This window comes from Bradysia coprophila, unplaced genomic scaffold (genome assembly GCF_014529535.1).
Source record: "Bradysia coprophila strain Holo2 unplaced genomic scaffold, BU_Bcop_v1 contig_339, whole genome shotgun sequence".
Classification (NCBI taxonomy): domain Eukaryota; kingdom Metazoa; phylum Arthropoda; class Insecta; order Diptera; family Sciaridae; genus Bradysia; species Bradysia coprophila.
Window position 1 is genome coordinate 396,699 of NW_023503598.1, and position 13,587 is coordinate 410,285.

Here is a 13,587-nt window from a genome sequence, read left to right on the forward strand (position 1 = left end):
GTTGTTTCATTAGCTTAATAAAATGTTAAATTAACCAAAACAAACAAAGGTATGTGTTGCGCTTGTTGCACTGTGTGTACAGTACATACGTTACGTATACATATCCAGTCGATGGACCGCTGCTGCCGCCAGCAAGCAACAAGAATATATGCATGTGGTGATACATCTATCTATATGTAATTCATCAGATCACAACAAGTATACACTTGCAATGCTTTGGTTATTACCACTTGTAAGCTGTTACATCACCACAATGCAGCCGCAACAAAAATGTGGTATTCTCACTCTCGTTTTCGATGCACTCTCGATACATTTTATGTGGAACGTGTATAATACACTCGCGTCCATATATAATGTGCTCTACGTACACACCGTACAGATGATAAACAACATTCATTCGGATGAAATGACCTAGTGACTGTATGTATCGTGTGTAACGATTTTAAACTAATTCAGCCAGCACTATAATAATTATAATTGAACACACAGAGAATGCATCTCCATGCAAACCGCGATGAATGGGCTGGTTATCGACTACTTCATTTTATTGATTAGATCGATAAACATAAGATGTTTACTCATTGTGTGTGCGTATGCATTTTGTGTATGGAGTGGATGCTGTTATTGGTGTTATCTAATTGAAGAAAATGTCAAGTTTCTTTTTTTTCATTTTTCATTTAAATAATTTTTCACGACGCTGACGATATACCATAGAAAGAGAACATCGAACATCGTTTCAAAGTTTAGTGTGTTATAAATGGCATACCTCCACTTAGCATTTCAACTTTATGTATGATGTTTTGACGCGTAATAAGTGTACAAAACGAAAGAGGTTTGCGGTCTTTGTTCGTAGAGTTCTTTGTGAACTGTGCAAGAAATGCTAGAAAACGATGCACATCCATGATCCAAGTTAATTTGTTAATTTTAAGATCAGACAGTGGCATTTATATGTATGATAAAAACGGTGTAGTGGAAATGTCTTGGGAAATGTAATATGCAAATTGACACCATTTTCATATTTTCATACTTTTTTGGTGGCTTTGATGGTGAAATTTTACAATTTGCAACACTGTGTGGTAAGCTTATATGAACATGTTGGCATTCAACGAAATGCTGATAGTAGACCTCGTAGTAGACTGAACAGCTATATTATCTAAATTGATGCAATAGGGAGACTGCACCGATACTAAATGATGATGTCTTCTACCAGGTCATGGAAGTAATGTAATTTCTTCTCAGTAGAGAATATTTTTCTACCGGAAAATTTTGCCTTTAACCAGGGACTATTTTTGGAAAAACTCATTTCCACATTTTCCTAAATTTTCTGATATTTTTCTACATTTTTCCAAATTTTCTCGAAAAATGTTTTTTTTTAGAAAATTAAATAAAATCTAGAAAAAATTGTGAAAATTCAAGAAAATGTTTTCCCAAAAATATTCTCTGCTTTTAACACACTGTGGTCTTGACTCATGTCACACGTGAAAACAAAGTTTTTTTTTTCATGAATGCCTCGACACATTAGCCTGCAATGATTTTCTCACTACCTTCGGCTTGAAATTGAAAAATCTTTGGCTCCATTCGTTTTAACATTTACTTAGCTATGTTATATGACTGTCATTATTTACTGTTGTCATAATTCTGGATAGCTGTCGGTGGTTAAGAGGCATGCTTACTTAGATGAAATTAGAGTCTACATTTGGGCGTTTCGTATTTTCGTTGATATCTTTTAAGAGTGGTTTGTTGGGCGTATTTTAAATATTGTAACTTAGTTTCCTGTTGATGATATCTTTCCACCAAAATAGAATCCTTTTTCAAAAATATGGGTCCGCAATAACGACCACGAATGTGTTAGCTTTAGACAGAAAATATATTTGGTTGTTGCAGTTTGACCAGCTCTGAGAAAACTGAGCAGTTTATGCAAATTTCGTTAAACTTCTTACTGTTCCCAGAACTGGTCAGACGACTAAAACCAAAACTAATTTTGATTTAAAGGTAACACATTCGCGGTCGTTATTGCGGTCGTACATTTTTCAACAACGATTACACACAAATGTAGCCTGCAAGTTTTGCTAAGTACCGATGTATCTTAAGAAGAATCTTCACTTGGCAAATGTGTAGCCTACATTTGGACGCAAAAATATTATATTTTTGATGATAATTTTGCTTTTTCATCCTTTTTGGAAAAAGTTACAACATCGTTTGACGGTGAAATATGTTAGCCTTGTGTAAAGAATAGAATGGTTTGAGCTGATGTCACCTAAGTCCGATAATTTTAATACTTCACGAAAATTGACAAAAATTTTGAGTTTTCTCGGACCTAGGTTCACCACAAACAATTCCATTTTTTATTCAAAGAAAACCGATTTCAACACCGAACGATGTTCTTACTTTTTCCAAAAAGGGTGTGAAGCAAAATTATCATCAAAAATATAATATTTTTCGTCCAAGTGTAGGCTACAAATTTGCCGAGTGAAGATTCCTCTTATCGAAAATTCTTTTGTTTTTAAAGACAATAACCACCACACATGTGTCAGTTTATGAGTTTTGTCAGAGATGGTGCAAGGGCAAGGGCCCCAAAAATGTATATTTTTTGTTGAACGTTAACACATTTGCGGTGGTTATTGTCGTCCCAAGTTTTTCAAAAAAAAATATCAGCAAAAATACAACACGACACGCCCGAATGTAGGCTTTTCAACAAAGCATCTATTCATCTTAAGATTTCACTTAAATTCAGTTAAAATACCTTCTGGAACAACCCCGAAACTCTCAAAACAATTCTATATCTAACTGACTGAACGATTCAATGGGGGACTGAAGTTTCAATAATTTCGATAGACAACATAATTCTAAGCAAAAAATTATTCTACACTATCGATAAATTATAAACATTTATATTTTTAATTAATTGTTTTCTGATTTTCAAATATCAGTCAAACATAAAAAAGACTATACGCCTATATATGCCTCTCTTTTTTCTTCTCATGTCATTTTTTCTTAATTCTCTCACGAAAAAGGTATGTTTTTGGGTTGAATTTGGGTCGTAGTCGTAATTGAAGTATAAATTAAAAGTATAAAACTTGAAAATTCGGCACTAGTGTAGAACATTTTTTTGTTTACAATAACATTCTTAATCTAAATACAAAAAATGTCAAAAGTTCAACGTCCCATTACCTCAACCGCACAAAATCAGCTGACTAGGCCAATGTATTATGTTGTTACTTTTCTAAACACAACGTTTCTCATAACAAAAAAAGTCAAACTGCTCGTGCACTACAAGTAGCTGAGATAATAACTTACAAAAACCACAAAACGTTAGCCGTATTATTATGTTAACCAGTAAATAAATGATTAAATCGAGGAAAGAAAAACGCCTGTGAATGTGGAATATATTTTGTTGATCGATCTGTAATCTCTATGGACTGTAATATTCAATTGAACGGTTCATTGAGTGGTTCATTAAATTGAATTAAATAAGAAAAATGTGAATGCATTGTTTGGCGTTCAAATTAGATAATTAAATTTTGCCAATCAACTTATTGATTGATCTGCACAAAAATTCTTGTATTTAACAGTAGGAAATGTGTAATTTACGGTGGAAATAGTGACCAATGACTCGTTCATTTTAAGGTTCGGTCAGGTGGGTCTTACCTGATAATAATCTGTCCCGATTCTACCGAAATCTCATTTGATTTGACCTTGGATCTGACTTAAACTGATCAAGAAATATCTGACTTGGTCTGAACCTTAGTTCATTTTCAATTCATTTTGCAAACATTGACGTCTTTCTGAGACATTTGATTATAGCATAGTACTGTTCCTAACATTAACACTGAATTAACCAACAATTGTCAAATTCTGCGGCTTTAATGATAAGAGCCGATGCCTTGGTTCAGTGTTCTATACCTTTTCTAAACGGCAAGCATATCTCTACATAAATATTGAATCTATTACTTCTTTTGTTTTAAATGTCGAGTAATCAATTCTTGCACTTCTCTAGTTTTACCATATGATTACAATAAGAGAACCACAGCTGGAGATCATCATTCATTGTTAACGTTGTTGTCAATAGCAGATGAAAGACATTAGATCGTTTACTTAAGAGTATAATTATTGTTGTTGTCGGAGTTAGAGGTGTGCGCCGATCTTAAAATAGTCGGCGGCGGTGCGCCGACTGGTAAGGAATCGGCGGCGGCGCGCCGGGAGAAATTTATAGTCGGCGGCGGTGCGCCGATCGGCGCGCCGATAAATTTCCAAAAAATCTAAACTTTCGAAAATAATGCAAAAACATTTGAAAAAGCGTGCGCAATCCTTTTTCCGCACACTGAATTCTTACTATCTTGCGATCTGAAGTATCACTTATACAAGGGTAATCAACTGAGACGTATCTCACCTTTTATATTTTGAATATTTTGTAGAATCACTGAGCTATTATTTTAAAAACATCTAATTTAATGAATCCAAGAATGATTAGTGAGTTTGCGTAAATGACATATAAGCTGTAAGTCAACTTATACTAGATGTTCTGCAGGTTTCTCATTTCCAACTTATAATTTAGTGTCATTTACGCAAATTCACTACTATTATCTTTCGATTTGAACAATAACCGCTCCCGTTGCCTTTAGTCCATCTTCGATGTAGTAGTAAGATCGTAGTAGAAGGTTTTCGCAAATAAGAGATTTAGATAAACTTAAATTTATAAGTAATAAGTGTATAGACTACGCCAAAATGATTTTTTTTTCCCAACTTTTTTACATAAAGCAGCTAAAAATTGAAAATAAAGATACCCGTGTCTCGTCTTTTGACGAAAAAACTTGAAACCGGAAAGATTTTCCACTTTATAAATTCCTGAAATATGTGATTTGCGCCATTTTCCACCCAAATTCCACATAAGGTCTTAAGTTTGCCACCCATTTTTGACTGATTCATTGAATTTTGTTCTCTTTCTTCTTCCTCTTATCTGCATCAATAGACAATCAATCAGACAATAAGAGAAACGTCGTCAGCCGTCTGCCGCGCTTCATTCCATTGCAAAGAAAATAGAGTAATAGTACCCAAGGGTTCACGTTAAGTGAGGATACAGAAAAGACAAATGCTGTTTCGACCTCGGGTATCGATGGCGGTCCCAGGCCAGCGTGATCTGACCATCCTCAGTTGTATCCATCGATAGATGGACAACAGCAAACTTTTTATTTGGACTAGTATTTAAAAATGTGCATAAAACACTTGCCATCTACTGATGGAAATAGGATACGTTATCGTAGCATCAGAAACAAAATCACCGTCGTACAGTGCAAGTAAGAAGAAAAACCCAAAGTTCCAACAAAAAATTTTTAACAAAAAACTCCTTTCTATGCATATAGAAACATAGCAGCATATAGAAACCTGACTTATAAATTAAGAGAGATAAATATTTGCTAAAACTTTGTACTTAGGCACACACTTTTGTATAGATTTTTCTATTTAAGTTTATATTGCCGCCCATTAAAATGGCTGAAAGCACTAAACGTATAAATTATTTTGGATGTTGTATTGCTTCGGACACACCGACCGTTAGACTAATTTTTGAAATTGAAGAGTGCAAAGTATGATTGAAATTTGGAAATAAAATTTTTTGCCGAACTAAGTCCGGTAGTTCAGATCGTTGACCGCTTGCTTCATACGCAAGAGGTCTCGGGTTCGAATCTCATTAGGGCGTGTACAGCAAAAAATTTTATTTCCAAATTTCAATGTGATCTCTCATACTTTGCACTCTTCAATTTCAATAAACGTATAAATATTTCGGCGCGACGAAAATACAATCGGCGGCGGCGGCGGCGTTAGCTATTATTTTTCGGCGGCGGCGCGACGAAATTTTAGCACAAAATCGGTGGCGCGCCGGCGTAAAATCGGCGGTGCACACCTCTAGTCGGAGTTCCCAAATTATCCAGTGTCTGAATGAGAAATTAATTTAAATTTCGAACGATGTCACTCGTAAACCACATAGATGTGGTTTTAATTGTGAGCCGGGGTTATTGTGTGCGTGCTAGTTATTAAATCATTTTGCGATGTACGACACCGATAAGAAAAAAATATTAAAATTATATCTTCCAGTCAGATCTTTCTTTTGTCAACGCACATATACACACACACAACAAACACATCAAACCGATCTTTTAAATTGTTAAACTTAGAATTACGGTCAAGAGTAGCAAATCTTGTTACAAATTAATGTCTATAATATCAGCGCAACCACGAATGGTGTAACAGATGTGGCATAAAGTAGTTGAAGTAGATGTCCTTTGATTATCCTCCGCTGGGATATGAAAGTCGTGAATCAAGTAGCATTTGGTGTAGTCGGATTTTTAACGATGTTTTCTACATTTCGATATTGTCTACAGAGATTTGACGGTTTCTTCAATATGGGTCTGGGTGTACAAAACTGAAATCCAAATGTAATCCATTTAAATGAAACATATCTGATTGCAAAGGTGAACATGAATGTCTTAATACATTTTTAGCAGCGAACAGAAACGTTAATTCACATTCACATCGTGTGAGTTTTGCTATAAATAAACCGCATGTGCAGTAAAAGTGTGAGAGATGGAAAATGCAGCAATTCGGGTTATGCAAAAATCAAATTTATTTGTTCTATTGAAACTTCTCGGAACCAGATTTCGACAACGTTAGGATGACGATTTTGTTGTGTGAATAAATATTGAATCACAATTTTTTGTGCGTTGGTGTGTACTCTACGTAGACCACAGTTATTAACCGTTAACAAGTGGTAAGGATGGCAGTTTTACTACCGGATCTATTACTTCATTCGATCTTAATATTTGCAAGAGATTGATGCTACATCTTTTACTTCATTATTTCAACATGTTTTTCGCTAACACATTAATAGTGGTAAGCGCTTGCAACGTACAAAAATAAAGTGCCTTAAATAGCCTCAAAAGTTCCACTACAAATTTAATGTAATTTTTAGGCTGAGCTTTTTTTGGATTGCGATAGTAGAAGTTCCCTTCATTCCCCAACTTCTGATAGCCCAATGCCGTCATTAATATGGATAGCCACAATTATAAGTCAACATGAAACACTCGAAAGCATACGGTTTATATGTCACATACTGCTATTCATCTGTTATCGATAACGACGACAAAAATAATGACAACCTCTGGCTAATATGGTCTGTTTAATTTAGTAAAATGTATGTTTAAAAAATTGAAGTACAAGATTTGAATCAATCGATTAAAAATACTTTGATCGATGGAAGTAATAGACTCGATAATAATACTGGTCTGATTCAGGTGCATCTGGTATTCTGTACATCTTATACCACTTTTGACTAATTAAATCAGACAACAAAACGCTTTCAAGTAGACATAGAAAAGTGGCTTGATTGAATGAGTAAACAAATTCTATCATTCAACAGAGGGTCAAATTTTTTTTTAATGCAATTTAACTGCCACAGCCACACCCAGTGTCATCGATTCATAGATACATCTCCTACAACTCATCATCGAATGTAACCTTAAAGTTATTAGTTTTGTCTCTGTTCAACTACTATGTATACTTCTTGTATCTCGGACTAGAGCGGCATTAGGCGAAAAAACAACACATAACATCTGTTCAACTACTCACAGAATCCGAGATGTTTTTTTAAGTTCACCATCATCTCATCTTGCTGGCATTCCAGTTTGTTGCATATAAATTTGTGTATTGCGTATGATGACTTTGCTCTAGTTAAACACAAATTCTCCAAACTTTACATTCAATTTACATTTCTATGGTTAACCCAATCTTTCAGAACGCGACAGAGGTAGGACGTGCTAAAGTTCTATCCAGCGAGAATTGTCGAAATTGAAGCCTTCAGGCCCATTATAGCTAAGCATTCAGCTTATTATCTTGGACGAGAGCTTCATCGCGATCGTAACAGATTGCAGGCATAGTGAAATAAGTGCCTAGTGAATTAGAATCAAACGAGTTAAGTGAAATTTTTATCGTATAGTGCTGAGAGTGGCCATATTGTGTCAGCATGCATACCAGAGCGAGAGAGCTAATCATCACCTTACATCTACACAGACTTATTGGTTTCGGTAATCAGACAGAAAGTCTCATCGGGTGGAAATACAATACAGGTAAGGTAATTGTACACACAATCAAAAACCAATTTGAAACGCCATACGGCTCATCTTGGGTACTCCTTTTGATGCCACAAAATCACACAGCAAATTTTAACAAATTTGCTGTGGTAAAAGTCCAAGATACAGACACTATCTTGTTAATCGAAACGACCGCAAGGTTCAACACTGATACGAAACAATCACTTAATATGCTTAAAATCATCGATATGACGAGTGATATTGCCAGATGTAAGTTAACTCCAACAAGCATTGTAAACCCCTTCTCACACACACCGCGAACCAAACATGACACCACTCGAGAATATACAACTACTCGATCTCTTTCATTACCAACACACCGATTCTCCCACATTAAATCAAACTCCATCATTGAGTCGCATTCAGCCACATGGTGGCAAATTAATTCAAAAGTTTTAGCTCAAATAAGGAAAAAGCTTTCGGTTAATGGCAAGCGTAATTCGAATTATTTAGTTACAACAAAACCAGCAAACAAGTTGAACCATCGCTATTCAAAATTAAAGGTAATAAATGAAACAAAACCCATCGTAACACTAAGACTCCCTCAACTAACCTCAAAATACTTTTCAATCTCACTAAAACCAAATTCATTCCCTCTTAATAATAACAGATCGCAAACACCGAACATGTCAAAGGATGTAATAAGCCCTAGAAGTGAAAATCGACTCCTACAATCGGACAACGAGGACAACGAATTAAATACAACAATAGTGTTTGGACCGAATCGTATATACCGAACCATTAGCGAATCGTCGTTGAGCGGTATATCAGCAAACCTCAACAATTTGGAGGTAACGAATTCCTCTAAGCGTAACCACCGTTCCATGGTATTCTCGGAAGATACAACAGAAAAATCGTCGTCGTCTACTCCGAAAAAATTGAAACCATCAGTCACAATGCCGCCGCTTGTTTCCGAAGTGGTTAAAAATGACTTCCACATCGTCGACATTGTTTCGGACGATGCAGCAATTGAGTTCTTCAGTGAGACGCAAGGCACCAGCATATACACCGCCGTGCTAAAAGAAATCACTCGAGCGAAAGACATCAGCAAAATCAACTTTGAGGATAGCTTCCTCGACCGGGGAAAATTTCGCTACATCTGTTCAAATGCCACAACTCGGGATTGGCTCACTTCGATAATCCCAGGTATTATTCCATGGGGAAACGCGAAAATTAAGTCAATCAATCAAGGGGCCCCACCAACTCTGTTCAAGTACACAATGATCGTGTCGATGCCATCGCTCGAGCCACCCGATATTTTCACTCTCATGGCAGCGCAAAATGTCAATCTGGATACCTCCAATTGGAGATGCGTTTTTCGGTCCAAAGTCGAAAAGAATAAGCAAACGTGGATCGTCAACGTCGATGAAAATTCACTTCCAGCACTTAAGGAAGTCGATTTCAAACCGTACGCCGGCAGCAGCCGGATAAAAATGTTCCCGAAAAAGTGAATGAAGCAGCAGCGATCACTAATTTGTAAAATCCATTCCCATAAATTGAATAAAAATGAAAAATTTATTTCCCAGCATACAAATCAACTCTTGTTTTTACCATCAAGGCGATTATCGTACTCAGTAGCCACACTCCCAGTAGGATGTTATACACAACGCCTAGAGCCACTTAACGTAAACTGTTTCCAAGATGAAGAAAAATAGATTAGAATTTTTCCAAGGAAACATGGAACACTGCAAAGCAGCCAGCATAGAAATTAATTATCTGAGATTCGAATCACAACGATTTATCGGCATGATCCAAGAGCCTTATATTCTCAGGAATGAGATTAAATTAATAGACAAAACGAAATATCAAATCATCTCATACAAAGGCAGCAATAAATTAAGAGCGTGTATTTTAGCATCTAAGAACTGCGACATCTTCCCGTTAACACAATTCTGTACGGGGGACTTAGCAGTAATTTCACTGAAGGTTAAATTGAACAAAGTTGCAAATACAATCGTGATAGCATCATGCTATACTCCCTCGGAAGCGAACATTCTTCCCCCAGTGCTGAGGTTACTCAGTTAGTGGCGTATTGCAAGAATAACAATCTTCCTCTGATATTAGGTTCCGATGCGAATTCGCATCACACAGTCTGGGGCAGCTCAGATTGTAATCCGAAAGGCGATTCATTGCTCGAATTTATTCTGAGCTCTGACCTTGTAATCCTAAACAAAGGAAATGAACCCACCTTTAGAAATAGTATTCGAGACGAGGTACTAGATATAACTCTAGCATCGCTACATGTAGCCAATCTTATTAAAGACTGGAGAGTGACCGATGACATCTTGACATCTGACCATAGGTGCATCAGATTTGCTATTGACACCGACAAAATAGACACGCTGAAATTTAGAAATCCAGCAAATACAGATTGGAACTCATTCCAGAGAAACTTGTCAAAGGCAATACTGCCTGTAACTGGGCGAATCGAATCAATTACGAATCTAGACAGCAGAGCCGATGAACTTTTAAATGCTATCATAAATAGTTACCATGAGTCGTGTCCACTGAAGACGTACAAAGATGGCAGGTCAGCACCATTCTTTACATCCGACGTGAAAAACTTTAGAACGACTGTAAGGAAGGCTTTTAATGAAGCCAAAGGGAAATCGCCCGATAAGGTTGCCGCTAGAAGAGCTGCGCAAAGTATGTATAACAAATTCTTACGCAAGAGTAAAAGGATCAAATTTCAACAATTTTGTAATACCGTTAACTCACACTCAGGAGCCTCCCGGCTATTTAAGTCTTTATCGAAAAACTCAACTAATCCTTTAGGATCATTAAAGCTTCCCTCGGGAGAATTTACGGATTCTACAGAAGCCACCCTTCAACATCTGCTAGAAGTACATTTTCCTGGTAGTACTACAGCCCCGACTCTAATCAATCATGATTCGTTATTATTGAATCCGTCCACAGATGACGATAATATGGCAATAGCCGAATCCATAGTATCCAAGGAAAAAATAACGTGGGCAATATCTACATTCTCTCCTTTTAAGTCAGCAGGAGAAGATGAAATCTTCCCCGCCCTATTGCAATATGGTTCTGATTCGATGAACGATCACCTGAAAGAAATCTATATTGCCAGTATTCGTTACCAACATATTCCCAAATGTTGGAGAGGAGTGCGCGTTGTATTTATACCCAAATTGGGGGCAACAAACTTACACTGCAGCGAAAGCATTCCGGCCGATCAGTCTTACTTCTTTCTTGTTAAAGACATTGGAGAAATTGATAGATCGCTACTTGAGAGATGGAATACTTAAAGAGTTTTGCATACACAGTCGTCAGTTTGCTTATCAGCCAAGAAGATCATCCCGAAACCGCTCTGCATCACCTAGTGCATAGAATAGAAAAAGCATTTAACCAAGATGAGTTTGCTCTTGGTTGCTTTATTGACATAGACGGAGCATTTAATAATATGATATTTGCTGCAATAAGGAAAGCATGTATCGCACATGGAATCAACCTTACTGTAACTGTATGGATTATTAAAATGCTTAGGGATCGAATTGTATCCTCCTACCTTAATACTGCCAAAGTAAGCGTTTTCGTAAGCAAAGGCTGTCCTCAAGGGGGTATTCTACCGCCTTTACTATACTGTTTGGTTAAAGACAGCTTACTATCTTTACTTAATAATGCTGGCTTTTACTCTCAAAGCTTTGCCGATGACCTCGCAATTCTCCTAGTAGGAATCTGCATCTCGACCCTGTCAAACTTGATGCAATCAGCACTAAAACTAGTTGAATCCTGGTGTCATAGTAGGGAGCAATCAGCGAACCCAGATAAAACGAGACTGATATTATTCACTCGTAAAAGGAAGGTTACAGGACTCAAAAAACCCAAATTTTTTGGCAAGGAAATCGATTTTTCCGAATTTGTAAAATTTTTGGGCGTCATATTAGACTCAAAACTATACTGGATCATCCATTCAGAATACGTCATTAAAAAAGCGGTAGCATCCCTATGGCAATGTCGCAGATTATTTGGCAATGACTGGGGGATTAGCCCCAAAGTACTCCATTGGATTTACACAGCCATAGTAAGACCAAGACTATGTTATGGAGCAGTAGTCTGGTGGCCCAGATGCGAAGTGAAATCTGTTCAAACCCAACTGAGTAAATTACAAAGATTAGCATTAATTGGAATCACTTCCGCCATGAAAACTACCCCAACAGCAGCACTCGAAGCACTATTGAACATAGAACCGCTACATATTCACATCAAGTCTCTTGCCAAGTCGTCCCTTTTAAGGTTCAAACAGTCTGAACTCTTGATCAATGATGCCAATTTCGGGCACACTAAGTTGTGGTCAGCCATGTCCCAACAAATACCTGAAGTCAATATGCCCTGCGACTTAATCATCCCAACTTACAGATTCGAAAAATCATTTAAAGTAAATATACCGGATCGTAGTTTCTGGGATACCCCGAATGCAATTGCACACAATCACTTCTCGTGGTTCACTGATGGATCAAAAAAGGACGATCTAACCGGGTCGGGAATATTTTGCCCTAGCATAGCTAAAGAAATATCCGTGTCACTAGGAAATTTTTTAACAGTATTCACTACAGAAATTACTGGAATCATGGAATGCTGCAGAGAAATAATTAATAACCACGAAGCTAATGTCTCACCCATAAATATTTGCTCAGACAGTCAAGGTGCAATTAAAGCGATTAGCGGCTTTAAATTTTCATCTTCAATAGTCCTTGAATGTCGCGATACTCTAGAAGAACTATCTGGAAAACACCAAGTGTCACTTATTTGGGTTCCAGGGCACACGAATGTCGCTGGTAACGAAAAAGCAGATGAACTAGCAAGATTAGCTTCTAGTACACCTTTCATAGGACCTGAGCCAGCAATGGCCTTATCATTCTCAACACTTAATCGGCTCATTCTGAACAGTAAAACCAAAGAATTCAATAATTATTGGAATACCCTAGACTTTGCCAGACAGGCAAAAATATCGATCAGAATAAACAACAAAAATTCGAAATACTGCCTGTCACTCGATCGGAATAACCTCAGAAGACTTGCCGGCATACTTACAGGTCACAATTCTCTAAAGAAACATCTCCACACAATTGGGGTGGCAGACGATCCACACTGCGAAAAGTGTGGTGAAATCGAAAGCACAGAACACTTTCTTTGCGAATGCCCAGCATACATTATGGCTCGATCACAGTATCTAGGTTCATACGTAACCAAGTACACCTCGATATGGAGTATCGCTCCATCAAACATCCTCAAATTTCTAAACAAGACTAAAAGAATATAAACGACCGTGGGTACGCACAACAGGCCCATCTGAGGCTTAGGTGCAGGCGTAAAAGCCACCCACTTATTCTATCTATCTATCTAACCCAATTACCGTTCAGGTTTTTTCCTATTAATTTTCAATGCAACAAACACACAACCTTTGCTTAGGCAAATATAATTAAAA

The 13,587-nt window shown here is 37.1% G+C and overlaps 2 protein-coding genes across 4 annotated transcripts in view; both read left to right on the top strand.

Annotated features, from left to right (window-relative positions):
- Nucleotides 1-13,587, top strand: part of LOC119079802 (scavenger receptor class B member 1) — a 76,181-nt gene that overhangs the window by 20,316 nt on the left and 42,278 nt on the right. The gene's annotated exons all lie outside the window — the stretch shown is intronic.
- Nucleotides 7,794-9,679, top strand: LOC119079813. Of its 2 annotated transcripts, none has more exons than XM_037187881.1 (2): nt 7,794-8,644; nt 8,752-9,679. In XM_037187881.1, exon 2 carries the CDS (start codon nt 8,768-8,770, stop codon nt 9,590-9,592), a length of 825 nt encoding a protein of 274 aa, XP_037043776.1. In that variant the 5' UTR covers nt 7,794-8,644; nt 8,752-8,767; the 3' UTR covers nt 9,593-9,679. The 2 variants fall into 2 exon arrangements, with proteins under 2 accessions (XP_037043776.1, XP_037043777.1); XM_037187882.1 differs by having other exon boundaries at nt 7,794-8,117.

Coding starts and splice junctions, on each gene's coding strand:
- LOC119079813 (XM_037187881.1), top strand. CDS start 8,768: ATGTCAAAGGATGTAATAAGCCCTAGAAGTGAAAATCGACTCCTACAA.